Source organism: Falco peregrinus, chromosome 9 (genome assembly GCF_023634155.1).
Source record: "Falco peregrinus isolate bFalPer1 chromosome 9, bFalPer1.pri, whole genome shotgun sequence".
Classification (NCBI taxonomy): Eukaryota; Metazoa; Chordata; class Aves; order Falconiformes; family Falconidae; genus Falco; species Falco peregrinus.
This window is the reverse complement of record NC_073729.1, coordinates 30,959,922-30,986,916: the sequence shown is the minus strand read 5'-3', so window position 1 is coordinate 30,986,916 and position 26,995 is coordinate 30,959,922. Positions and strand designations below refer to the sequence as shown.

At 38.3% G+C, this 26,995-nt stretch overlaps 1 protein-coding gene across 2 annotated transcripts in view; it reads left to right on the top strand.

Moving 5' to 3' along the window:
* Window positions 1-26,995, top strand: part of PTPN1 (protein tyrosine phosphatase non-receptor type 1) — a 46,022-nt gene that overhangs the window by 10,933 nt on the left and 8,094 nt on the right. The window contains exons 2-7 of one of the 2 annotated variants that reach the window (XM_055813266.1): window positions 3,945-4,045; window positions 18,152-18,242; window positions 20,016-20,116; window positions 22,075-22,173; window positions 24,897-25,034; window positions 26,737-26,946. In XM_055813266.1, coding sequence (XP_055669241.1) covers window positions 3,959-4,045; window positions 18,152-18,242; window positions 20,016-20,116; window positions 22,075-22,173; window positions 24,897-25,034; window positions 26,737-26,946 — 726 coding nt within the window. In that variant the 5' untranslated portion in view covers window positions 3,945-3,958. The remainder of the gene's footprint in view (window positions 1-3,944; window positions 4,046-18,151; window positions 18,243-20,015; window positions 20,117-22,074; window positions 22,174-24,896; window positions 25,035-26,736; window positions 26,947-26,995) is intronic. The other variant, XM_055813265.1, reaches the window with a different exon arrangement.

The following is a 26,995-nucleotide window of genomic DNA, read 5'->3' as shown; positions in this document are numbered from 1 at the left end:
GAGCCTAGTGGAGCTGCGGGGCTCTAGGTACAGACTGCTGTGCCTGGGCTGTGGAAGAGTTTAGGAGGTAATAGGAGTCATGCATTTCCAGAGAGGATGCTGTCATCATAGAGGTAGAAGTTACGGTAGTTGCTTGGCTTTGCTCAATCAATTGCTGTTCTCAGAGTGAATTGTTTTAAACTAGCAGTCTTAGTAGATGGATGAAGTGGCAAAACTGTTTATCTGGTTTGATCCATGCAACTTTCACTCACAAATCATTTTTTCATTAGGCTGGGGAGGATTAAATAGTCCTTTGAAGGCCTAGCTTGTCCAGTTCTGCAGTCTTTTTCATGTACTGGAGTGCAGAGTGCTCATCTGTGCTGTTAGGATGTCTGTGAAAGCTTATCTTGATTATGTGATGCTCCTATTTAACACTGACATTTGTTTCTTAAACTCTTGAGTTGTTTTCAGATGGGAGAAGATGACATGCACAGCTGGAGGTGAAAGCTCTCTCTCACTGCAATGACAGTTAAAACAGTCTCTAGTAACACAGGATTGGTTCTGTCAGTGTCTTAAAGTATTGCTTTGCAACTTGGAGAAATAATAACCTGTAGAATAAATGTTAACGTTTAAGGTATGGTTGCTTTTGGGTTAAGGGAGGGGTTGTTGTATTTTCCACAGGAAGTTCTAAGGCTTGTTGGCCATGGGCAGATTTTCTTACACATTGTCTTTTCTGAAGACATGCTTTTATTCACCTTTCCTGTGTGAGAACTAAATGCTAACACACACTAGAAATTATGCTTATGATAAGTAAAATGCAGTGTTGATATCCACAGTGACTAAAGACTTAATATGCATTATTTGTGTGTTAAGGGCAGCTAGTAAAGCAAGTGATCAGAAACCTACCTCAGATCCAAGCAGCTTAACTTCTATGAATGGCAGTTCAGTAAATGTTACATCTCTGCTGTCAGCATTTAAGGGTTAAGTTTCTCTTTCCAAAAAAGTATTGCCTTTTTTTTCTGAAAACATTTACCACTCTGGAAGTAATTGCATAAACATCCAGCTTTTAAGTGCAACTTTTTCTGTTAAACCTTGGTGTAAACCAGAGGTGCCCAGCCACTCTGTCCTGGAGCCATGTGAAGTCTGGACAGTCTGTTCTGTCCTCGTCATCAACCAACGTTGATGCATTTGTCACATGGCCTGTTCAGCCCTTACATGACCTGACAGTCATATAGTCAGGTAAACAAATGTGTAAGCTTGCGTTTGGGGGAGTAGGGGAAATGGCATCAGTGTTTGACTTATCCCCAAAACTGTATTTGGTCCATAGATTGTGACCTGATCATCTCAGGTTTAGAAAACTGTAAGCTTTAATATTAAACTAGCTTAGCTTAGTTTCCTAAAAACATGATTAGACAGTCATGTGGGAAAACAGGAGTATCCTAATTCTGCTTTATCTAACATCTGCTTTCAGCAGTACTGTTTGTTCTCAGAAGGTTTTTGTGTGCATTGCAGTAGCTTGGCAACCTGTAGGTTGCACCATTCAATTAATTCAGTATGCTTTTAATCATCACTAAAATTTTCCTTTCCAAATTTGAATATTTTAAGTACAGTGAAGTGGGCAATTGTCATTGTAACAGCAACAGCCACATTAAATAGATCCCAGCTGAAACAAACTGTTCATGTGAATTTGTAATCTGGTGTGTTTCTCCAAATTTCAGTCCAAAAGTCTTTCTCTAAATTAGTTTAAGAAAGGATATTTGTAACTTCTTTCTGAAAATGTTAGTTAAGCAGTTAGAGCTACTTAAAGTTCCCAAATAAGCATTTGGGTAGTATGCTGAAAAACATAACTACTAAAAGCATGACTGTTTGCTGTAGGAGCAAAGCTTGAGTTTGGCCTTTCTCTGCATGCAGGGACATGAACATGGTTTGTGCAATCCTGTTAATTGTACATTCTCTTTAAACTTGAATCTCATTATGTTAGAAATGGTAAAAAGCTTTTGGTAATAGTGTAATGAGTATGCTTTGAGTATGCTTTGGCAGAATGAAACTTTAGTTCCATTGCCTGTGTTGTTACTAATGGCCAACAGTGCGAAGCATTTTCATGTCATAGATTAGAACTTGCTGGGATTTTGTATTATACCCTAATTTGTAGGGAAGAAACAGAATGCAGAAGGGAAAACCACTCACATTATGGAGCTGGTACTGTTTGTAACATATGGTTCATTTTGAATGAACAGGGTTTCTTGATGCTAAATAAATCTAGTAGCCCCCCTCACACTTTTAACTTGAAAACTGCATCTGAAGAAATCCAGTAAAACAACATATGGTACAAACATCTTCAAGGAAATGAAGTTTACCACTAAATAAGATGTAGATATCTTTTTTCTTTTTCTTTTTTTTTTTTTTTTTTAAATAGGTAATGCAGAGTTCACAACTTCCTATTTAACAATTCCTGCCACTTCCTTTCTTGTGTGTTTCAGTACTTCCTCTAAATACAAGCTCATAACTGAGAATTTATATGGTATTGGTAGAAAGTTGGAAATATGGCTGTTGGCTGTCCCATAGTATTCTGAATACAAAAATAATACTGACATGGTGTGAGTATGTGCCATGCTGTAATCATAGATGACTTTATTCCCTTAACATTTGCAAATATATTAGAAATTTTAGCTTTTAGATTATTGGAGTACCCAACACGAATGAAATTATTTATACAGTGACACCCCTTAGCCATGAAAGAAAAAATAATCACTTTAAACTCTGGCTGCAGTTGCTCAGTGTTTCAGAGTAATGAACAGAGTTTACAGGCTTGTAGTGATAGGACAAGGGGGAATGGGTTTAAACTGAAAGAGGGTAGATTTAGGTTAGATATCAGGAAGAAATTCTTCACTGTGAGGGTGGTGAGACCCTGGCACAGGCTGCCCAGAGCAGCTGTGGCTGCCCCATCCCTGGAAGTGCTCAAGGCCAGGCTGGATGGGGCTGGGAGCAACTGGTCTAGTGGAAGGTGTCCCTGCCCATGGCTGGGGGTTGGAACCCGGTGATCTTTAGGGTCCCTTCCAACCCAAACCGTTCTATGATTCTGTATTAAACATTTACTGGTATTTCTTTGCTTATTCTTTTGAAGGTTTAACACAGATTTTTGTGCTACAGTAGTTTTTCATAGTTGTCTCTAGAAAAAGCAGATATAAAAATAAGCTTTCACCAATAGAAATATGTTTCAAGAAATTATTCTCTTACCTTTCCTGTTTATAAAAATATTAATAAAATAACTGACATAATACATATAAAGCAACAACATGATGGCTTGAATATGACTTATTTTGTGAATGACAATTTTAAATGCACTGTGATAATGCATGTTGCTCCTCATCTTTCATTCTTCATCACTGCTATACCTGTTTCTGCAGAGTAAGAATCTGGTATGTGTAGAGCCACCTATGTTTTAAATTTAAAATCTGACCTTTAATTCATATTCAAACATGTTCAACATTGGCTTGCCACTATTTATGCCATGTAAATTCAGTAATATTTTAACTGTTGATGGGACAGTCAGCATTTTGAAAGTCTCACCTGTGTAATGTCGTGTATTCAGAAGATTATGCAGCAGAAGCTTGGGCTGTGTGGCCAAGTTACACAGTATTAAATGTACAGTTTGGCAAAAAAATTACTTTTGGTTGCTAATGCATCTTCCATCATCTGAACAAAAAGGGTGCCAAAATACCAGCCTCCAGGTTACTGTTTTTAAAACACAGAGGGCTCACAAAAAACCTTCGTGGCAGTTCTGGTGTGTTGTGTTTGAGAAGTGTGTTCAAGTCTGTTTCATGTTTTGCTGCTGAATAGATACAGGAGCTATGTGAACATTTTTGTGCATTGATTACTGAAACTAGAGTTCAGAGCTCTTTAAACAACAAGTACATGTTCATAAGCAAGCAGCTATGAACTGGACCTTTTCTTTTCCTTTTAAGACAGGCTCTTCTGAATGCTCCAGATAGAGAGGAGATTGCCTTTACCTTATCAAATAAGAATATATGCCTTTATAAATGAAACATTACAGAAAAAAATAGTGGTAAGTCTCTAAAGTCTGAATAATCTGTTGCTGTTGAATTTGATATGGTAACAGTATTGTGCTGTGAAGGCTAATTTAGTAGGTTTCTGAGAGGGAAATAACCTTTGGAACTCCTATAATATGCAAAATAATTAAAGGTTACAGTGAACACAGCTGTTTCTGCCAAGCTGACTAAGCTAGGAATTCAATTTACTATTTTTAGCCAGCTTATAATGTCTCTAGTTCTCAATGGTACCCATGTTATTGCTTCTAAAAATTATATTAATGTGTATTTATCACACAATATAGGTGTGACAAACTAGGTAATATGAACGTTTTTAGTGCAACCAGTCCATTACTTTCTATATCAAACTAACAGTATGAATATATAGACACAACAGAACACTTCAGGTGGCATCTGGGCTGTGTTACACTAAAAGCTTGTCTATGACTTGTACAAATTCAAGCTGAAACCTTCCTTAGAGGAAGAGGCATGAGCACTGGAATGAAGTAATGTTGTTTTCTGTAAGTTATGGACATATAGCATGTCTAGCATACGTATTCCCCCTTTCTTGCCCTCTAAGAAAGTTGCCTTTCTCCATTATACAAGAATTTCTTGCATGCTGTTATTTGCATTCAAAATACTTTCCTGTTGATCCTTGAGATACCATCGTACAGATCTTGTAAAAATTCCTATAAATTATGTCCTGAAATCTAAAAATCATTGCAGTTAACTGTACTTCTGCAGACTGTGCAATAACTGAACTAATAAAAATTTTGAAAACAATGCTGGTGGAGTTAATTTGTGTAAAGTATTTACAGTTCTATGAGGTATTGTCAAGGTTAACTTCAAAATGACATTCTGAACTAGTTTCTTTTTTCTAATAAGCTTTACTTGGTACTTTTTGCAATGATTACTGGATGAGCAAAAGCATTCCTCAAAATCTGTGTGTACCGAATAGACATACTTCATGCATAAATTTGTTGCTTTTTTAGAAAGAATCAGTCTAATTTTAACATAACATATGGCAAGCTGGCATCTAAAACTGCTTTAACTGACTGTACTTTCTAACGGCATTATAAACCAGTTTAACTTGAGATAAGAGTTAAGTCTCAGGAAAACTATTTTAGTTCCTATTTGCTTCTGTTAACACCAATAGCTTGCTTACTCTGCCCTCTAAATTACAGTAGATAAGATCTGAGTTCAGTTTTAGTCAGCGTTGGGTGTAGATGATGATGTTTGCAAGTGAATCCTGTTTTCATAAAATCCTGGTTTCACTTCTGTTTTTCATGATGGTAAGAAACTTTCAGACCCACTCATGTCAAGAAAATGAAAACTAGGCAAACTCCAGAAGTTCTGATTCCTAAGTAATAATCCTTTTATTTCTGGTTCTGTGTCATTATGGAAAATAGGCCATTGACAATTAATCTAGAAGTGCTTTTGTATTTAGAAAGACTTTCTCATCAAAAAGGTGAAGGAAATGCATGATTTCCAAGCTTGGCTTCCCTGGCTCTGAATGATGTCAGCTTCCAATGACAATTATTTTTTCTGTAGTGCTAATGATGGGGTAGGGGAACTAATCTAAAACTTTCTTCCCTTGCCTCTAGAGACCAGGGAAGACAAAAGCATTCCTACAAGAGCCTAAAAAAATTGCTCAGAGAAACAGCCTCCCTCCTGAAAGGAGAAATGGATAGTTGTTCCAACACAGCTGTCTACCCAAGAGCATTACAGCGAAGTGGTTGGATTCCTAAAATGGTAGTGAGAAACATTGACTCCTAAGTTAGAAACCTAATGAGTTCAAACATCGCAAATGAAAACTAATCTGCTTGGAGAACACAAGTAGCATCCATAATAGCAACCAAGAGGTGTATTCTGGCTGTCTTCGGTGGGTGACTTCCTTAACTGGCGCATTTGCACTCTTGAGGGATTTGGAAGATACAGGGTAGATCAAAATCACTAGCATAAAGGCCTGTCTCTTTCTCATTGAAACCCTTTAATGTTTTAGCAGTCCAAGTTGACGTAAGTGTTTATTTTGGAATGCAATGCCAGCAACAACAAACTTGACATTAGGGCATCCAAAGGACAATAGCAGTGATGTGAAAAAATGTATGATATTTTCCTTTGTAAGTTCTAGAAGGATATTTTTGTAGTTTTAAGTTTCTAATGAACTTGCAAAGGGTTATGTGTGTGCATATTCTTGAATACAGCCTATCTTTTCCCATTGCATGCAAATTCTAATACCATGTTAACAATGTAGCAAATATGAATTGATGATAAATCTCAGAGTGTACAGTCTCCTGCTTCCCCTATTACTCGTTGCACAGTGGTTTTTAGGAGGTATTGTAAGGTTCCAAGTTAAGTTGTTGAATTTGTAAGGAGCTTGATAAGTAAATATGAGAAGTCTGGAGCTCTTTAAAAACTCAGATTTTCTGTTTTCAGTGACATCTAGTGCTACAAGACCTCTGATGTTGGTGAATGTTTTGCTTTTGATCGAATTGTCTCTGTGTAGCCATCTCTACCTAGTTTTTAATACTTATTTTGAGCACTCACCAAAATTTCTGAGGTCATCTCATTTCCTGTTCTCCAGTAGTATTTGTAAACTGTCTTTGGTCTTCATTACTAGTAAACTGGATGACCACCACTTTCATGTAGATATGGCACCATTTGAGAGAGAGATATATGGGTTTCTTTTTCTATTTGAATCTCATCATCCATCCGCAACAGAAAGTAGTGCTGCAGAACAAGCTGAAAACTGTAAAACAGTGTGTTCCTATTTGCTGAGCAGCGTTAAAAATCCTTGCGGTCTTACTCAGGGAATCGGATGCCTTCTGCTAAATGTATGGGTGTAAAAATCAAACTTTTGGGGACAGACACACACCACAACAAACCCAAAAAACCCAACGCTTTAGCACTAGGAGACTTTAAGAAAGTAACTTTTCTTTCTCTGACTTGTTAGGATTGCCTAGAGGATTAGAACTATAAAATACCCCAAAGCTTGGCAAATAATTTTTTTATCTCTACTGGGTAGGCAAAATGATGGAGTTAGGAGAGATGGTGATTTCGTAGTAGATGGCAGTTTCACCCACATCACAAAGTGTTGCTGAGGTCTTGGGTATTTTGTACATACTTTGCCTGTCCCTTAGGGACACTTCATGGTGTTACTCCTATCCCAGATCCCTGATGTTCCATGGAGGCTACCTAATTAGTTTCAATTAGAGACAAGGGGGAAAGCTAATTAGTTGGTGAGGTTGTGTTCCTAGCTTATTTGTGGTTGGTGTTTTGGGACTGCTTGTCATTTTCCCTGAGACCCTTTGCCAGGACAGGCGTCTGGTTTAGCAGTAGGCTCATACTCTGTGCTGTCAACTTCAGGGCTCTGGCTTCACTGCAAAACTGCCTTTCCCTGTGGGAGGGAGCATGATACATGTATCATACTAATTGGAACATCTGGGGAATCACCCTTTGTCTGGAAGCTCTGATTTGTGTTATGCTTTTGTGGATAATTTCTTAAACGCATCAGGAAAGTGACTCTGTGAGCTTCTTGTACGGTCCATGTTGTGGAAATGTACCTTATGGTGGAACTGCATCTTTTAAACTTAGTGCACTGGCTTGCTAAAATGATGTTCTAATGCTGACTTTGTTTTAATCTGGTAACTTCTAGTTATGGTGCGTGCTACATAATTAGATCTCTATCTCACATATGGTGTCTTAATTTGAAAAGAACCTTGACAAAATTAAGATCACTTGGGAGCTGGAGCCTGCCTTTGTGTCTTTGACAGTTCTCTTATTTGAAGAAGTTCTGCATGTTATTGCTGAGCATATATTGCTGCAGATAGGAAATACTGGACTTGACTAGTCTTCTGTTAATGTGACCAGTAGTTTTTAAGATACCATTTAGTAATCCAGATTTTAAGTCATGTCATGTATGAAAGGATTAAAAATAATGCTATGGAAGTTCTGCAATTGCGTAAGTTTAAACTGCTGGCAGAAGAAATGCACAAATGTTGGCGTTTCTTTAAAAAAATCTAACATTTGTAATCTTATTTTGTTTCTTTAAAATATTTGCCCTGTCCACTGCAAAATGACTGTGGTGTTTGTCTATTCAGCAGCTAAAGTGCTGTGCTGTTTGTTTGGCTTTTAGTCAACATACTTTCCAGGAAAAGGTGAAAGGACACAAATACCACAGACAAGTTTCATTTGTAGTTCAGTGAATGTGAAGTATATGTTTTAATCTAAAATTAAGTCTTTTTAAAAAAACCTTAATCAAGGCTTAGTAGGAAGACTCAAACTTCAGCTCCTCAAATATGCAAGGCTGCTTGCTTTCAAACTTGGCAAGTGTGGAATTACTTATCAAGACCACAGGACTTGCTCTGGGTCCTTTGGTAATTGTAGTTCGGTTACAGCTCATTAGATGAGCACGTTAATAGTCTCCTCAAGTGATTTAGAGGGCCTTAAACAGTGACAGTAGATCCACTACTAAACAACTGCCTAAATGTCTCTTTAGGCAGAAGATTATATTGTCCTTCTGTATTGGTACAATACCTAGTCCTCAGGAGCCTCTCAAATTCCTTGTTAACAGTAGTAATTAAAATGCCAGATACTCTGAAAATTTATGTTCTTTTTAGTGGGTAGTATGCCAGCATGCCCAAGTAAATAGAAGAGCAGGATATGTTCAGAACCAAAAGTCTCGGAGCAGGACATATACATTGGGGTAAAAGACGGGGGAGATAAGGAAGAAGAATTGTAAAGATCTGTTCAGCTTTTAAATGAGAAGACCTTGAATCTGTTGCCTGATGAGGGCACTCAGGTGGTGGTAGTGATGGAAGTGGGTCTGACTGCAGAATGCCAGTTGTATCCAAAATATTTCATTGTTGTCAATTTAAACGCCAGGCCAGGTTTAAATTCTGAAATAATAATTCAGTTAAAGGATCTCTTATATATATATTTTAAGCATGTAAGTCTTAAATACATTACAAGAAGCTAGCAACTAGTTTCATTAGGAAAGACATGATTTAAAAACACTCAACCCACAAACCCACAGGTGACTTTGTTGTATTTATCAAAATTAAGGAGACAGTTTGTGTTGGAGTGGGCACCTGGAGGAGGGGGGAAAAAACAACTTAAGGTAGGGTCTGGTAATGATTTTCATTGCTTACTGCTGTTGTTATACAGCTGACAGGAATTAGGACTATAATTGTTAGCAAGTTTTTGTCCCTGCACCAGAGCACATGCTTTGATGCCCTGTACCTGTACAGATCAAATCACGCGTGCCTTCTGTGTGAAGGGAGGGGAGGGTAAGTTATTAAAAGGAAATATGTGCCTGTGTTCTTTTACAGGAACATTATTCTACTTTGATATTTTAAATGTGCTTGTTTCAGTGTGCTGAAATCAATTTACAGGAAGTCGGGCTCAACTGATTCACTTTCTGTATATTGATTTCTGCCTAGAGTGAAACTTCTGATATTAACAAAGCATGAGTGATTTTTTTTTTTCAGATATCACTTGAAGTGACTGAAAATAATAAAGCCTTTTTTCTTAGTCTTGAAGGTGGGGTTTTTTGTTTTGTTTTTGAAGGTGAGAGAGAAATCTGAATAAGAATTATTCCGCGTAATTCCTGTAATGTTGTTGAAGTTTCCAACTGGTTTGCTCTTACCTAGAACGAGAATTTTCACTGTTTTCCTACCTTTATTTCAGTACCTTTTCTTGATCTTCTGAAGATGAATTAGCCACTGCCTGGTAGAACAGCCTGTTTTCAGGGTTCCAAGAATAGACTATCCCTATGTTTATCGTGACAGGTAAAGAACAACCACCTGATGATAGGTCCTGAAACAGAGTGAAAAACTTAGAGGACAATACTTCAGCTTATTCTTTCTGTCACTTTGATTCTTTTCTGTCAAGACTTGGGGATTTCATCCATCAAATTACCTGCTTAAATACAGAGCAAAACCCAGATTTTAGTTTGCTGATTGTAATTAAAGATGAAGTGGGTTTTCATAGCTTGATCAAATGCCTGTAACACAAAAAGTACTTTATCCTTCTACCAAAGGGGGTTTGGATAAAACTGTTAGGGATTAAACCATGTCAACATGGTATTGTCTTCTGTTACCTTTTAGTAGATAGGACTGTGCTTACTGAGAGATACAGCATGAATTGGCTGCTGGTTAGACTGCTATTAGAAAGTTTTTCATTTCAGATTTATTGTGGATTTTTTCAAAAGAAATTATTTCTATAAACTAGATACTACATTTAAAAAGAAAGTTGGAAAATTATACATGAGTACCAGCTGTTACTAGTGGTATTAACTGCACAAACCAGACTAACTAGCTTTCATTTGAAATCATCTGCCCTTGTTCTAGCACAATCCTTGAAATTGTTTAAACAAAAGATTACCTCGAACCTTTCTAAAAGACTGGATTATTTTTCTTGTCCTGTGCAGAGCACTGAGCTTTATAAATGAGTCAGGCTTTCTGGATTTATACACTGAACTTACAATACTGAACTTCAGTGTTTAGTGTAGGTTAACTGGTGTTAATACACTGATGTTCAAACCTTTAACCTAACTTGCTTTTTGAGACCCATGTAAATGAATTTGAATACTTGAAAGTCTAGCATGTGTTTGAATATATTTGCATAATTTTGTAGGAATTGCGGGGCAGAATTACATAGTTGCATGATGATTTTAAAAAACAAAACTCCATACCCAAAACAAACTCAACTTATTTAAAAAGCAGTTAAAGCTTTAAAATATTAGTGACTAACAACCATGAAAGTGAACAACATACCTATACAAATGATGAAACAGTGAGCAGAGGGTGATGTTGCTGCAGAGAGCTTGAAACTCACTGAATCACTTGTAAACCTTGCTGGAAAAGGGGCACTCAAAACCAAGAATATCTTATATTTGATTATCTAATTTTTTTATTTATGTTTTAACCAAATTATCTCATTTATCTTAAGATTCAGCTGTGCTAATGGATTATGCAAGAATTAGCAGCAATAGTACAGTCTTGCTTTCTTAGCATTAACTGAGGTTATTAACACTGTATGTAGTATCTCATGAAAGATAGTAGAGGATTCTGAGTGAGTATAAATAAAAAGTCATTCCATGATTCCTATATTGTGAAGTCCGAGATCCCCTTGAGAAACTGTAAACTATCTGCAGTGGTTCCAAGGGCGTCTCTTGTCCTTTTGTTTCTACTTTGCAACTTGTCATATACAGCTTGTTTAAACTCTAGAAAATATTTTGGTAATGCAGCACGGCGCTCTGGTTTTGCTGTGAAAAGGTGTGAGAAAAGATTTTCTTATCCTTCCGTCACCTTCTAGTACTCAGGTTTTTATGGCTTTTTTTCCTCCCCTCCCCACCCTCCCAGGAGCCTACGAAGTCTACATACATGTTCTTTACCACTGGTCTTCACCTCGTGGTTTGTGTGTTGGGGTTGGGGTTTTTTGTTTGTTTTGTTTTGTTTTTTGGTGGTGGTAGCTCTACAAGCTGTAATGCTGTTAGGTGGCTTTCAAGATGTCAGAATGAAAATATTAGATAAAGAGGAAAGGAAGACTGTGTTTATAACCACAGTTGTCAGTTTACAAAGCCTAGAATACCTAACAGGCTGGGAATTACACATTTTTAAACTCATAAAAAACCCCATATTGCAGACAAATTAAGGTCTGGATTTGCTACACAGACTAAATTCCTTTAGGAGATACGTAGATACCTGGGCTGTCAGGTGCACCAGTCTATTTGAGATGCAGTTAAACCAAAACTCTTTATCTGGAGACCTCTAGTGTTTGGGCAAATCAAGTTCTGGATCTCATCTCTCTGATTATTTTTCTTCTAGTATAAGAGTAACTGAGTTAGAACCTCTTGACGCTTTAATGAGAGTGTGGTTTATTTCATGGCACTGACTTTGATGATACAGGTAGCTAAGCTTTTATTTTGCACAACAGCTGTCAAGAAAAAGCCATTTCATCTTCTCAAAACTGTCTCTCCTTCCAATAACATCAAAGATGCACTTCTGGAGCAAATTGAATATCTGGGAGGAAAAGCAGAGATGGATGTGAAGAAGAAGGGAACTTCAGTTGTTTTCTTATACTGACCCTCCATTCAGTTGTTTCCTGTTTTGGCAGTGAGTACATGGCTACAAACCAGCAGAAGTAGAGTGTTCCTGCCAGCTACTGTGAACTTCTTCTGTTATGGGTCATAAATTTCAAGGACAAACTGTATTTTGAACTTACTGAAATTTGAGAGGTCTCATGTAATTCTTTAACCTAATATAAGAGTTTAGATCTTTGATCGCCCTGGCTCTGCTGCAACCCTCAAAAAATCAGAATTAAGAATAGGTTTTTCCTCATTGCAGGCAATGACGTTGAAGCAATGCGAGAATCTGAACAGCTGAGTTCTGCAGAATTGCAATGATTTATTCCACAGCAATGTCTTCCTTTTGACAACATGCAAAATAAATATATGGAAGTACGTACCCAAGTTGTGAGAACTGTTCCAGGGCAATTGTTAATTGGGTGTTTACAGTGTTCAGTTATGTACCATGATGAAGTGGGTACAATAAGGTACTGCAGGATTTACTTTTGTAATTCTTAAATTTCTACAGTTAGGCATGTTGAAACTAGTTAGTGGTGAGAAATCATCTCTGATATTTGCTGGCTGCAATAAACATGGGCCCAGATAACATTAGTACACTTTCCCATGTGCTGATATGATTTAATAACACAATCATGCCCAGTTTACATTCTCCTGGGGGATTATTTCCGTGCCTACAACCAGCTGACTGGTGTCAGAAACACTGCTTACGCTGAGTTGCTACAACCTGTTCCAGATTGTCCCTGTAGTGCTGAATTGGCAGGGGGCTTTCTAGGAAAGCCATGTTGCAAGTGTGTGATTTTTGTTTTTATTTTTTTTAACTCACGTAACAGCGGTGTTGAACTTTAAACAAGCCCGTCCCTGGAGTCAGTGAATGGCTGTGTGGTACTTTATTGCCAGCTGGGGTTAAACCATGACCCCCTTTTTCTCGCTCCATGCTACCTGACCTCAGGAAGAAGCTCAGCATACCAGCCAGCCGGCTTTTTTTGAGGGAGATTAATAAGCAAATCAATACTACCATATTTTACTTGAAAGCAAAACTGCAAACCTAGATACAATGTTTTAAAGGTGTATTAAAATCTACATTTCTTTCATTTATCTGGCTGAAATTCTGCAGCTTGTTAAGGTTAATGTTATGTGATGAAATTGTTCGTTTACCTGATCTTTAGATGACCTTGTTATCTAGAAGTTGCATCCTCATTTCTTGTCCCTGTCCAAATATCCTGATGTAAAATTTAATATAGGATAAGAAATCCAATCTTCCTTGTCAAAGGGGGTTGAATGAACAGCTGATCTATGTGTGCTTTCTATCTTAGCAAGGTTCTTTTGTTGAGGAGTCAGTTCACTGCTGCTCAGTGAGTCATTTTGCTCCCTTACATGCTGCATCTGGAGACATTTTCCCGTTTGTGTAAAGTAGCCGTTTATTGTGGATCCTTTAGTACTACCTGTTTTTCTTGTGGGCTTCTGTACAGGTCTTTGCCACCTCATATAATCGTCAGGGTATTTCCATTCTGCCTGTAATGACATCTCAGAAAACGGCAGCTTTCACTGGACTTTACAGTAACTTTTTTTTCCTTTTACTCTTCTACCTTTTACAGCTGTGTCATAATTCTTTTCAGTGCTAGCTTTAAGAGGAAACTTTTTTTTTAAGGTCTTAGGCTAAAAATTTATTTTTGTTTAAGTCTTTATATACTTGTTGTGAATTGCTTTCCTTAGTGTGACTGCCTGAGCAGATAGATTGCTGTGCACTTCTGTAGCCCATGATAAGATCTTGGCAATTGCTGCTTCCTGTAGGAGCAGAACTGTTAAAATGACAGTATATCATTATCTTAGTCTGAGCTACTCCAGAGTTTATGGTGTAATAAAACAGTGTGATCAAACTGAGGCCTGCTGCACAGTTCCCTGGGAGCCTTTCTGGTGAATCTGAAGGTCTTTGGGGCGGACGTTCAGTTTCTCTTCTGCAAATACAGCCGTGCAAATCTGTGCAACGGTGCAGTGTGCTTGAATGGCTGATGTCAGGAACACCTCTTCATGTGATCATACCTAATATTTACTTGAAGATTTTGCTGTCTGTCTTCTCTTTCTTAATCTCCTGTTGGTGTCTGAACAAAATAGGGGGAATATAGTCAAACGTGCTGTTGTGCTAAGAGTTTACTTACGACAGCTATAGCGTAATGCAGAGTACTAGTGGCGAGGACAAGTAGGGAAGTTTGCAGGAAATACTGACTGAGGAAAGGGGGAGCTGACAGACCTAGGTCTGCGGAGTAGTTAAGGGTTAGGAGGCTGAATTGAGGGTAGTTTTTTGAAGGCTGTGGGGGATGGAAAGAAAGGGCTGTGGGCTACAGAATGAATCACTAATGTTAGCTTTCTGAAAGGGAGGAAGGGTCAGGTGTTCTGGTGCAAAAGGCTTTGGGACAAGGGGCTGAGAGCTGCAGTGAGTACCTCTTTCTGATGAACATGTTTAGGACTCTGGCAAGTAAGGCTGTGTTCATGGGACTGATCCCTTTTGTCTGAACAACACAGCCATCTGCCCTTGCGTTTTGCAGCAGGAAATGTGATGCTGTCAGGCCAAGCGGAACCCATTCCTGCAACGGAGAGTAACCTTGTCCTGTAAATCACTAAAGAACTTCTTATTCCAGTCAATGCTGCAAATTAACAGCTATGAGAACTTTCCATTTGAAGAACAGTGCTTCAGCAGACTTCCTCTTTCCACCCCTGAAGATTTGGGGGGTATTTGCACAGGGTATGGGACTTAAAACCAGGAGATGAGTGGCACGGAATGACTCATGCTCAAAACCAGAAGCGTTTGACTTTGGAAAACTGACTTCAGTTCTAGCCTTTCCTCTTTAAAGTTTTATATTGCACGACCTTTTAAATGAAATGTCGAGCTTCCTTTTTAAATGACAGGATCTCTGCAGTGTGACTATGAGTGTGATTCAAGAAGGTATTTTGTAACTTTACCAATCCCCATGTTGATCCACGAACTTCACTTCTCATGACACCACTGGCTTCGGGTTCCTCGTAGGAGAATAATTCCATGCTGTGAATGACTCTGCTTTCTCCAGCACGCAGATCCTGTAGTACTATTACTGACATACTCTGAAACAGCCTGAGCACCTGTGAGGCTACACCTACCACACCAGTACTTATGTCACTCCTGCAATAATCAGTAACAGGCGATTTTAAGGAATGTACAAGAAAGCCTATGATGTGGCCATTTTATGTAACTTGTCACTAGATTGTTTCTCTCCAATAATTTTCCCTGTTGAAGACCATCTGATTTCCACTAAAGTCAGCTTCATATCCTGGAAGTGATCTTAGATATTTATTTTATTTTGTTACTTTTTAAGTGCTCTAGCAACTGCTGTAGCCAAAAAAAAAAGAAACCCCAAATGAAACCAGCCAACCAAAACCACTTTTATCCCATATTGCTGAGAAGTGTGCCCCATCTTTTCAGGCATGGATTTGACCAGTGAAGTTAAGGCGTGCATGCCCTTGAGGGTTTTCTATTTAATTGGCATTCATTACATTCAGAAATGAAGTGCTATATGCTAATTGGATTTTCATACAAGGCAGCAGATTGCCTGTTGCTGTATCTAGGTCCCTCATTTTATTGCCACCGCACCCCGTAGTTTTTGTTTGTTTGTTAAAAGTGCTTCAGAAATATATCACACTTTAAATTGTCTGTTTCTGGAAGGTTCATGAGTAACTTCATTCTTTTTCTTTTCTCTGTGCCCATGGGTGTACACATCTCTTAGATCTCCCTTATTCTTTCAGTACCCTCAGGCATTGTAGCATCTTTATCTAATATTTGGTAGTGAGGTAGTAGCTCGCGCTCTGTTCCCTGAACAATAAATTACCAGTTCCAGATCCTTAAGTACGTGATGTTGGTATTTGAATCTGCGGAACTCTTCAAGACTGGGAGTAGTGTGTATGTGCAGATACGCATGTATGCTTAAGTATAGTATTTTTATGTTCGAGTGCTTTTGTATCGTTCCATTTCTGTAATGAAGCATTTTGTCTGTTTCCTTTTCTAAAAGAAGGGACAATCTTTTCAAATTTGTTAATGCTGTGAAAGGAAACAGTGTAGTTTAGTGCTGCTGCTCATTTAAACCACTATCTACAGCAAAAATGCCTAAGGGTCTTCTGGTTTGCTTTGCATTTTGCTGTTTTTATAATGTGAATACTAAGTGGTGAGGTGGTTGTGTTGGTTTTGGGTTGTGTGTTGTTTTTTTTTAACACTTTAAAAAAAATGACATATGTAGGCTCTGTGGGAAATGTGGTTAGAGATCGAGAAAACCATTTTTCCTAGTTCCCTGTTTTTGTCTCTTGTTAATCCTGTGCAGTCAGTACAGCAGAAAAATAAACCCCTGCAAAATACAAACTCACTAACCTAGTGTCAGAGATGAATTTATGAAAACACCCATTTTAGCTGCCTCATGTTTGAGATATTAGACTGTGGCAGTCAAGATCATGTTCTCCAGACTGCATTCTTCATAAGCAGAAATACTGGCAGCCATGTGTTAAGTTATAAAAAGATAGCAGCTGATGTCAGGGCTTATTTCAGTGAGGAGCCATTTCAGAATACTGTACTAATTTTGAGCAGGTACATGTAAAATAGAACTCTTCCCTTGACATGTAGCATTCAGTGTAAATTGATACGTATTTGAACAATGGGGTAGGAAAAGATGAACAAGGAATAAGCTGCAGTAGATAGGCCACTTAAAAATCTTCAGCATTGTATGTGATTCTTTATGCAAAACTGAGAGGAACAAAAAAACAGTTCAGTTTGGCCTGCATTTGATTTTTGAGCTGGTATAAAATCCTCCTACTCTGATGTTGGAAAGCTACCACAATTTGAACCAGAGCCTGAGCTAATTTGGAACTATTAATAGAGGAGTGCCCAGCCTTTCTGTGCAAGTGATCTATATTTCACAAGCTGCCGTCCAAATGCACTAACTTTATGTGCGCAGAAACCTGTTCTCTGGTCACACTGGCCGTGGATCAACACCATGCAATACTAAACTCTGCTTCACATGGTTGACTATGTTTAACAAAATCTATTTCATCCAATGAAAGGTGGTGAATTTAGCTTAAAAATTTGGGTTTATTGATGATTTTTTTTTTTTTTAGTGGCCTCTGGGTTAGGTTCATTTGTTTATTTCATGTGCATGCACAATGTCTGTCTTAGGATTTCTTAAACTTGTTATGCTGTTGAAATACCAGTTCTACAATAAATCTATTCCTGCAGTTTTCATTAATTTCAGTTAAACCTGACAGCTTCACCCTGAAGTTTCTAGTACTATAATTTTTGAGAATTGCATATTTACATAGTATTTATTTACAACACAAAGTTCTGTTTCTACAAATTAGGACTAATGTCCAAGGACAGCAGAATTCCTTTTATTACAACTTTCGAAATTGTCTCAGATAGCTGAGCTGTTATATGCATCTGAAAAGAAAACTTGGAAGAAACCCTAATTGTATGCTTGAGACGATACATATGTTTTTATGGATAGAAATAACTTTCGCCATTTGCAGCTTCGTGACATCTGCTGATAACTCAAGATAAAGATGTAAGTGATCTTAGGCAAGTCACCACTCCACGTGTGTGTTTGATGCCAAGGAGGGTAGACAAGTTTTTTTTTGTATCACAATGAATGTTTTCTAATTGCTGCTGAGTCAGAAGTACAATTAGTAGTTTCACTGATAGTGGAAACAATTTCTTAAAGCAGTTTATATGAAAGAGCTTTGGGGCAGAGACCCTGCTCCATCAGGTGTGTAAAGGCATAATGTCTGGTAGATGTTCTCCTACTTATTATTATGCAAGATAATAATATTTTAACACACGAATAATGCTAGTGTTGTATTCTGATAAATTTAAACTCAGCTCTTAATTTGAAGCCCAAAGTGCTTCCTGTCCAGAATTCCCACAAGTGAAGATGTGAAGTCAAATGGGTGTTTGTCTTGAAATAGCCAATGGTTTGATGACATTAGATGGATTCATATCTAAGACTTTATTTATTTTTTGTTTCAGGACATCAGGCACGAAGCCAGTGATTTTCCATGTAAAGTGGCCAAACATCCTAGAAACAAAAATAGAAATAGGTACAGAGATGTCAGCCCCTGTAAGTACACTTTCTTTTCCATTGTTTGTAACTGACTGTTGACCTCCAATGACTTCTAACAGCTAAACGTTCTTTGTAAGGACACAATTTCTGTTAGATGGATATGTGTTCAAGATAATTATTTTTGTTAACCTATTTATTTATGGGATAGAGCTCACAGTATGTCATTGTATCTATAGGATTATACTAGAGTAGCATACAGTAAATTCTGTGTCTGTGAGCAGAAATCTGAAGAAAGGAACTTGCTTTACCTTTGAATTCTTAATGCTAGAGAAGAATGGTGGCCGAAGGAGCATTAATAAAATTGCAAGTAACCTTCTATTGCAGTATACTTCCTAGAGCATCCTTCTAGTCAGTATAGCATAACTGCCCCTATTGGGACGCGGGGCACAGTCTTGCCTAAAACATATGACTGCTAAAAATAAATCTAAGCTAATTGGAAAGAGAAGGGGGGACATTTGCAAAGGTGGTACTGCTAGTGTGAGACTTGAGTTTCTGAAATGTTTATTGTGGCGTATTCTGGAGGGAATTGCATCTCTGAGCATGTGTCCTCTGTACAAGGCACAGCTTGGTTTGGTGTCACAGCCTGTCTTTCCTTCCACGTTCCCATGTACAAAAACAGTAACAGTCAGGCTTACCTGTGCCTGGCAGGCTGTACTTTTAGGGTGCAAGAGAGACTGCAACGGCAAAAACACAGAGTACAGAGAAGTACAGGACTGTAGTTAAACAATCAGCAAATAATACATAATGTGTCAAACACTAAAGAAGGTTCACAGCTGGTTCACTAAACCTTCTTTGCACTAAATGCCAGTGTCTCTTCTGGGATGCCTTTCCCTCTTCGAGGGTGCAGCACTACCACCTGTTTAAATGCAAAGTTTCTGTAGGCTCTGTCACTGAGCAAATTTCTGCCTTCTGTTCCAACATGGGAGTATCGGCGTATATCAGAAAACTCTTATACTTAGTGGTTAGAAGTTATTGAAGTCTTTGGGACAATTAACTAGGAAAAATAATGTTGCGCATAATTTGCTTTACTAAGCGGTTCTAATAATTGAGGTTGTGAGTAACAAAGGTTTCCTTTTTGCCTTTAGATAATACTGCTTTCAATCTGTTTGGCTTTCTTGCAAAATGTGGGAACTCTTGTGTGTGTGATTTTTGTTGTTGGTTTGGTTTTTTTTAATCCCAAGTGGATCAAGTTGAGGTCAACAAAAGAGCACGAAAATCACATTTGCTGTAATACTTGGATTTTGATCATTCTTTCTGTACATTAAGGTGTGTTTGGGTTGGGAACAGTAGCTAAATGTCTATAAGAAGAATTAGAAGTCTCTGTTCTGTTTGTCCAATATATGTTTAGGCAAACTTTTTAACAACCTTGAACAAGTTAGGTTTGAATGTTTAATTTGCAAAAGATAAGCAGTTGTGTAATTAGATTTATTTAAGAAGAGTAACTCAATAACTGTACAAACAGGTCAGTATGATCTGGTTTGCTGTTTACCGTTGCGATTACTTCAGACACGTATACTTCCATTCTTGCAATGTATTCTTGGAAGACAGAGTGCAACTTACGTTCACTGCTCCGCTGTAGTGCTGTTCTTGTAGTACCTATATTGTATTTTCAGAGTTACCAGCACCAGCGAATGCTTCTGTGCTACCTGCGATGAAGCTCTTTTCATTCTTCAGGACAACTCAGCTTTTTTGATCCTAACATCTGATGAGATTGTGCATGGATTGCTGTGTTGCCTATACATTAACCAGTGTTTTCTAATTATGCTGCAGTTGATCACAGTCGAATTAAGCTAAACCAAGGTGACAATGACTATATCAATGCTAGTTTGATAAAAATGGAAGAGGCCCAAAGGAGCTACATCCTTACCCAGGTAATTTCTGGCAGTGGATAATAAAAATCATATGGTGATTGGAGTTGTTTTTCATGGGTTTTCTTTAGCCTTATTATGTTTGTTTTCTTTATTGTAAAGCTAGTTCAGTGTACATAAACATCTGTGTGTGTATATAAACGTACACATAGAACAACTTTGCTGAAATGCTACTTATTTCTTCCTGCTTCCTGTAGAGTACTTTGGCCGCTTTGTACGTTTGACTTTGGACACATCTAGGCTACAAGCTAACAAATTTCTAGAAGTCTGCTTGTTGGCTTATCACAAGCAACATTTAGATGTGATTGAAATGATAACTTCTACAGGGAAGGTCAGCAAAAAGGCTTCAGACCACTAGTCTTAAGTTGCCTGTTAAGCTTTCTGAACAGAGGTGAACCTCGCTTACTGGGGGGCTTCACATTTGCGGAACTGTATGTATGAATGTCAAGATGTTCAAAACCTATTTGAAATATCATACTTCAAATATAACTGGTATTTATGTGTTATGTTGAGTGGGACAGACGTTAACCAAACTACATTAGGGAATTGCACCTGATCTTCTGTTTCAAATAAGCAGCGAGCTCCACCACATATTTCTTGTTAAACATCCTTCTGAAAGCGCTGTTACTGTAGTATTTACAAATAACATGCCTCCTAGTCACACAACTTCCAAAAGCTCCAAGTTGGTCAGTGCTGATGGTTCTACATTTAACGTGAGAGAGGAAAGCTATCAATACAGACTTTAGTGATAGGAATTTGGGGCATGGGAGGTAAGTGGCTGTTTTTCACTGAATCTGTGAATTCCACACCTATCTATGTAACAAATTTTAAAATACCTGGATACCCTGTTGTCTTATTTTGAGAGCTAGCAGCTGTGCCGGAGTTCTTGTTTGTCATAAATGTTTGGTTCTGTGGAGACTGTCCTGGTCTCTAGTCTTGACTTTTTTTTTTTTTTTTTTTTTTTTTTTTTTTTAACCCTTCCTCCCACGCTTTAGATAAAGGTAGACTGGGATTAATATTTTCAAGCAGCAGCTCTTCCTTCCTTTTTCTAGAGAATAAAGATGAATCTTCGAAGGAAGAAGTGGGCAGTACAGTGTTCAATATGAAAATGATTCTGTGCACACAGCTCTTACTCCACTTCTTCAGAACAGGGGTGATTGATCCTAGGTTTGAATTGGTGTGTGGAATAGTCAAATGTGCACTGGTACTAGTTACGTGTTCTGATCCAGAATGTAATGGATTCAAATGGCTTTATTTAAATCCAGTCATGCTCTCTGAGGACCCTGGCCTGCTGTTCTGCTTGAGCAGAGTGATGGATAGAAATACGAGAGGCAAAATGGTGCTGGTTTGTGTAGCCCAAAATTCAGAGGAATGGCTTTGGAGTAGAAAATAGCAATGGAATATAGCACAGATAGAAAGTTATAAGGAAATGTACTTTGTAAATAGATAGTAGTCTTTAAAAGGAGTGTTATCATTTTGTTCAGCTCCAAAACAGATCCATGAAGGTTCTGGAAAACCGTATAATTTGTTACTGATATGGCATTGAATGTTTGTCCAGTCAGTCTAGTAGTTTTTAGTTATTATGAATAACAGTAATATTTTGCAGATGTCAGTTCTGCTGTTAGTTAGTCAGTGAGGTTTTGTTCCCCCGTTACTTTTGTATACCTTTCCTAAGAAAATTTTCTCAGCATTTTTCACTCCCAGTTCTGTTCTCGCAAATGAGATTACTTCTCTTTTCCTGTTATGTAGGGGGGGGAAAAGATTAACCATGCTTTCATGGGTAAATTCATAGTGGGAAAATGGAACTTAAAGCTGTATCACTACAAGTTTTTACAGTTCAAAATGAGAAGTTGCTCATTACTTGTCTAAATTTATTGCCTAGTACAGTAACTTTTACTGGGGAACACTGCACTGACATTAACAGAAAATAATGCTTATTTCTGGGGATTCTGTCTCTGCAGGGACCTTTGCCAAATACTTGTGGTCACTTCTGGGAGATGGTTTGGGAACAGAAAAGTCGTGGTGTTGTCATGTTGAACCGAGTGATGGAAAAGGGATCTGTAAGTACTTACCCAGTTGTAGCTGTGTGTCCACTGCATGTTTATAGTTTTTCTTTAATAAAAAGAACCAAAAAAAAAATGAACCCAAAAAACAGGGGGAAGGGAGGAGGTGAGCATAAATAATTTTATCTAAGAAACTACACCTAGAATAGAATTCCTGGTAAACTGATCTTCAGAAAATTATTCGGTTTGTAATTGTGGGTCCTAATTTCTTCTGAATTCCGTTGAAATAAGGCATGAACACAGTATGACTCTCCACGCCAATGAATATTTGGCCTCTGCTGCTAACCCAGGTATCTGAATGCAGTTCTCTTCAGTGTACGCAGATTGCACCTCTCAAAGGTCGTTTACACCGTGTGCTCACTCACAAGCATTATGAAATGGTTTTGAAGTAGAGAGGCACTTGGACTCCAGGTTTCCTTTACACAGTAAGAACTCTGATTATTAAATGTACCACCAGGGCACATTGTGTCTCCACCAGTGTCATTGTTTTACAGAATTCATTGGAGGTCTGAGGAGAATGGAGGCGCAGTTGGCAGGACTTCACCTGGTACCTAGCTTAAGCAAGGATGCGCTGGGCGATGTGGAACCAGCTGTTAAGCCAGCGCTTTACTTGCTGGGACAAGTGCGGTGGACTGAGTTCTGTCCAGACCTTGTAGGAACCTTACATTAGACCAGACAGGCAAAAAGGTGAAGGGCAACAATGAGTGTGCGAACAGTTGGGGTTATTTTAGGAAATTTACCTTCAGACAGATAAAAAATTGGTTCCTTTGGCACAGAGAGTAGCTGCTGTCTGGCGAGGAAATGCCTCAGCCTTTCTGATGGTGGAGGAGAACCATCAGGCATGGTTTTCATCCGTGGGTCAGAGTTCTCCTCTCTCCTCTCCATCCTTAAAGTGGACTTGGCAGCTGTGCAAATTTGATACAAAAGCAATTTTAAAGACTGATATAAATACACAATTTAAAGTTGAACGTTACAGTGTAGTCAGTATAAATACACTTTGGAGAAGGGGTATGTTGGGTATCCACCAGTGATAGCTGGGTGGTAGGTTCTTTTGCATAATCAGGAAAGAATTCCCAGTGATCAGGAAAATTCTTGTGCAATGAGTTGTGTTTCAACAAACTACAGTCTTGACTTTAGAGTCTTTTGCTTTTTTTTATAGTGCAAGTGAAATGTAATCTTCAAAAGAAATGCAGTAACCATATTTTTCAATAGTTTCTTCCTTCCCAGCCATTCCCGCTCGTTCTCTGCACTGCCAGTAGTTTTGAACAAAATTAATTATTGTGATCCCTTAGGGCAGGCTGCTTACGCTTCGCAGCAAACAGCAGTGGGGGACCTACAGTGGAGCACAACAAAATATTGTTCGCAGACACATTTGGTGGAGAAATTAGACACAAAGCCAGTTGCTGTTTCTTTACTGTTACTAAAAAAAAAAGTGTAGAGAATTATAACTGTCTTTTACACCCCAATAAACTAGAGGATGTATTTTGAATAAAAATTAAAATCAGTCTGAGCCAAACTATGTTAGTCTACCTATGAATAAAATATTGAAGGATTTTCTTATTTATGAAATGCCGTCAGAAATCATCTTAGTCTTGAGAATGCTGTTCTTGTTTCATCGTTCTTCCCCTTCAACTGTAAAGACACATTATTTACCCTTTAATAAAAGAGGCATTAGCCATATCCATTCTTATTGCATGTTTAGGTACGGTCAAATGGTGGAGATAATCCGGTTTCCGAGGAGCAGCGCTTAGGGCAGAAGTAGCAGGCCAGTGCTCCCGTCACAATATCCTTAGATCTTACTGTCAGAAACTTGGTTGCAGACTTTCCTCTTTGTGTTGCTGATGAGTTACTTTAGTTTCAGTTTTTCCCTGCACACTGCAAAATGTGCCACTTTTCTATTTGGTTGATTCATTGAAGGTTCTAGCATGTAGCAGTCTTTGCAAAACTAAGCACTCTGGGAAACTTTACTGAGAAAATTGAAAATCAGTTAGAAGTAGGTAATGGGAGCGTTTGCTGAATGCAGGGGTTTTTTGGTAGGTTTTACTTTTAAACTGTGCCATGCAAAATCAAAATGATCTCACTGCTATTTTTATTTTTGTGGTGAGAGAATGGAGTAACCCAAAATCTCATCTGATGTTACACTTGAAAATTAGCGGTGTTGTAACTCTCTGTGTGTAGCTTATTCGTAGAATTCATAATGCTTTTTCTCAGTATGTTCTGCTCTTGTTAACAGCTATCTCTTCTTTTGAATTTTAAATATTTGACACGAGGATAATAAATGCAGAGTAGACTAAAATTCAGATTTTGGCAGAGTGTTGTGAGAGCTTTTTAGACAGTTATTAGATTTGTTTGTTTGCTTGTTCCAACACAACCTAAAATAAATAATGGTTTTGGTGATTTTTATTAGATTCCATAGCTTCACACCTTTTCAGCTTACACGTAGAAGAAAGAGCTCTACCTAAACAAACTTATCCTCAATCCTTATGTACTTTCATGAGTTCAGTCAGGTTCAAAATCATTTGACTTGTACAAAAGATTTAATGGAGATGTAGTTCTGCAACATAAAGGAAGACTGAAATTCTTCACACTAGAATTGTCCTGCTTATAATGAAAGCAGATGAAGAAATTGTCTCATAAGAAAATGTTGTATTTAAGAATTTTTATTCCGTGTCTTTTATACAAAAATAAATGACATATAAATGTCTTCTATTTGTTTTTAGGTAAAGTGTGCACAGTACTGGCCACGGAAGGAGGAGAAAGAAATGTTTTTTGAAGATACAAATTTGAAACTAACATTGGTATCTGAAGATATAAAATCATATTACACAGTACGACAGCTGGAATTGGAAAACCTTACAGTAAGTACAGAAACTAGTACCGATCAGATTCTTCGGTCTCCCTGAGGTGAGATTCACCTCCTCATCAACAAGCTCTTGAAAAAATGATCATAAACTACAGCAGATTTTGTCCTGAAACTGGTGATTCTGCATGAGATTGTTGTTCAGCCCCTGGTTTGTGTGTGTGGTAGTGACTCTTCAATATTTATGAAACCTATCTGGGGAAACTACAGTTGTTTTCATATCTCAGCCATACACCGGGTGAGAAGGTTAACTTCCCACTTTCAGGGAACCCTTTATAAAATCATTTAGCAGATGTTCTGGTGATTTTGTGTTATAGCTGAAATAATTGCTCTTCCTGTCACTTAAGCTACCTGTTGGCTTGTGTCTTGTTCCAAGGTTTATTTTTAAGTTCTGGCTTAAACCTTCAGGTTTTGCATTGATAGCCTTCATCAGAAAGGAAGAATGTTTAGCCCTGGTCCTACAATGAGCTGTATGGAACTTGGTGCAAGGATCAGGCCACTAGCTTTAAGAGAAATCACTTTCTTCTTTCCGCTTTTCTACTTTCTTCTTTCCTCTTGTTCATAATACCAATATAAAAGGAAGTATACGTGCTGTTTCCCACTTACTCTTTGACACTGCCCTGTATTAAAGCGGTGAAAGCTAATCTTGTGGGGACTGGTTAAGGAAGAAGACCATCAACTTTCACTGAATGCAGGTCATTGAAGGCAGTGTCCGAGGTGCTTGACGGTGCTGAGCGAGGTGTGTGTGTAGTGACATGCTAGCCTGAGTTCTGTTCTGTCCTGGTACTGCTCGCTGCTGGAAGACCCGGTTATTCCGTCACTCCTTTGTTAGCATCTTGCATGCTTCATCGTGCTAGGAGACGTGAGAGAGCAGATAAGGATTTGCCTAAATTATGCCTGAGTAAGAATTTAGTTGATGTAGTTTGTGGTGTGTATTAACGGTGATGTCTGCCATAGCCATGCTTGGCTGTAGCTCGGTGTTCTGGGAGGGTATGAGCACCAGTGGTTCAGTCGTCTTGGAAGAATGTTTTCAGGTTTGGAACAAACCTGTAAAGGAACAGCTGTGATAGCAGAAGGGCTTTGTCTGCAGAAAGAATAAAGTGCTTCTATAACTTGAGGTACTTCATTTTGAGAAATCTTTAAATGATACTCTGTCACGAGAAACTGGAAGGCAGTAGTGCCAGCTATCTTGTGGCAATACAAGCATTTGAACTGTACTGAAAGAACTAAACCATGTTATAAATAAGTAAATTTACTTACCCAGTTTCCTTTGCTCAAATGGAGACATTCACAGCAAGAGATAATTATTTGTAATTAGTTTCTTAGCCTTGCATCTATAAATGCTCCATCAGACTGGTGGAAGTTTGTCATTTGAATTCGAGTCAGCTGTTCTGAGGGTGTTCTGGAAGCGGGGTAGTCTGAGTAGCATACGAAGCCAAGCAGGCACATGCTTCCATTCCATGTAAGTCAGAGTTATTTTCAAGCTAAAATTTTTCCAAAGGCACAAATCTTAAATTGACCTAAAGGTAAAAACGTCTGATGTCTAAAGCTCTATGTCTGAATATCTAAGGGACTGTTTGCTAGGCAAATGAACCAGGAATTGCATTTGCTGATGAGAACGCTGTTGTAGGCAACTGCAGTTTGAATACTTCTGGCTCACGCATCCAGGCTAAAAGGCTTCCTAAATACTGGTTTTACAGACACAGGAAACTAGAGAGATTCTGCACTTTCATTATACGACGTGGCCTGACTTTGGCGTCCCGGAGTCACCTGCTTCGTTCCTCAATTTCCTGTTCAAAGTGAGAGAGTCCGGCTCGCTTAACCCTGAGCACGGGCCCGTCGTGGTGCACTGCAGCGCAGGAATCGGGAGATCGGGAACTTTTTGTTTGGTTGATACATGTCTTCTACTGGTAAGAACTACGTGTTCTAGGTGATACGCTATTTCTGTAGAGTTACTTC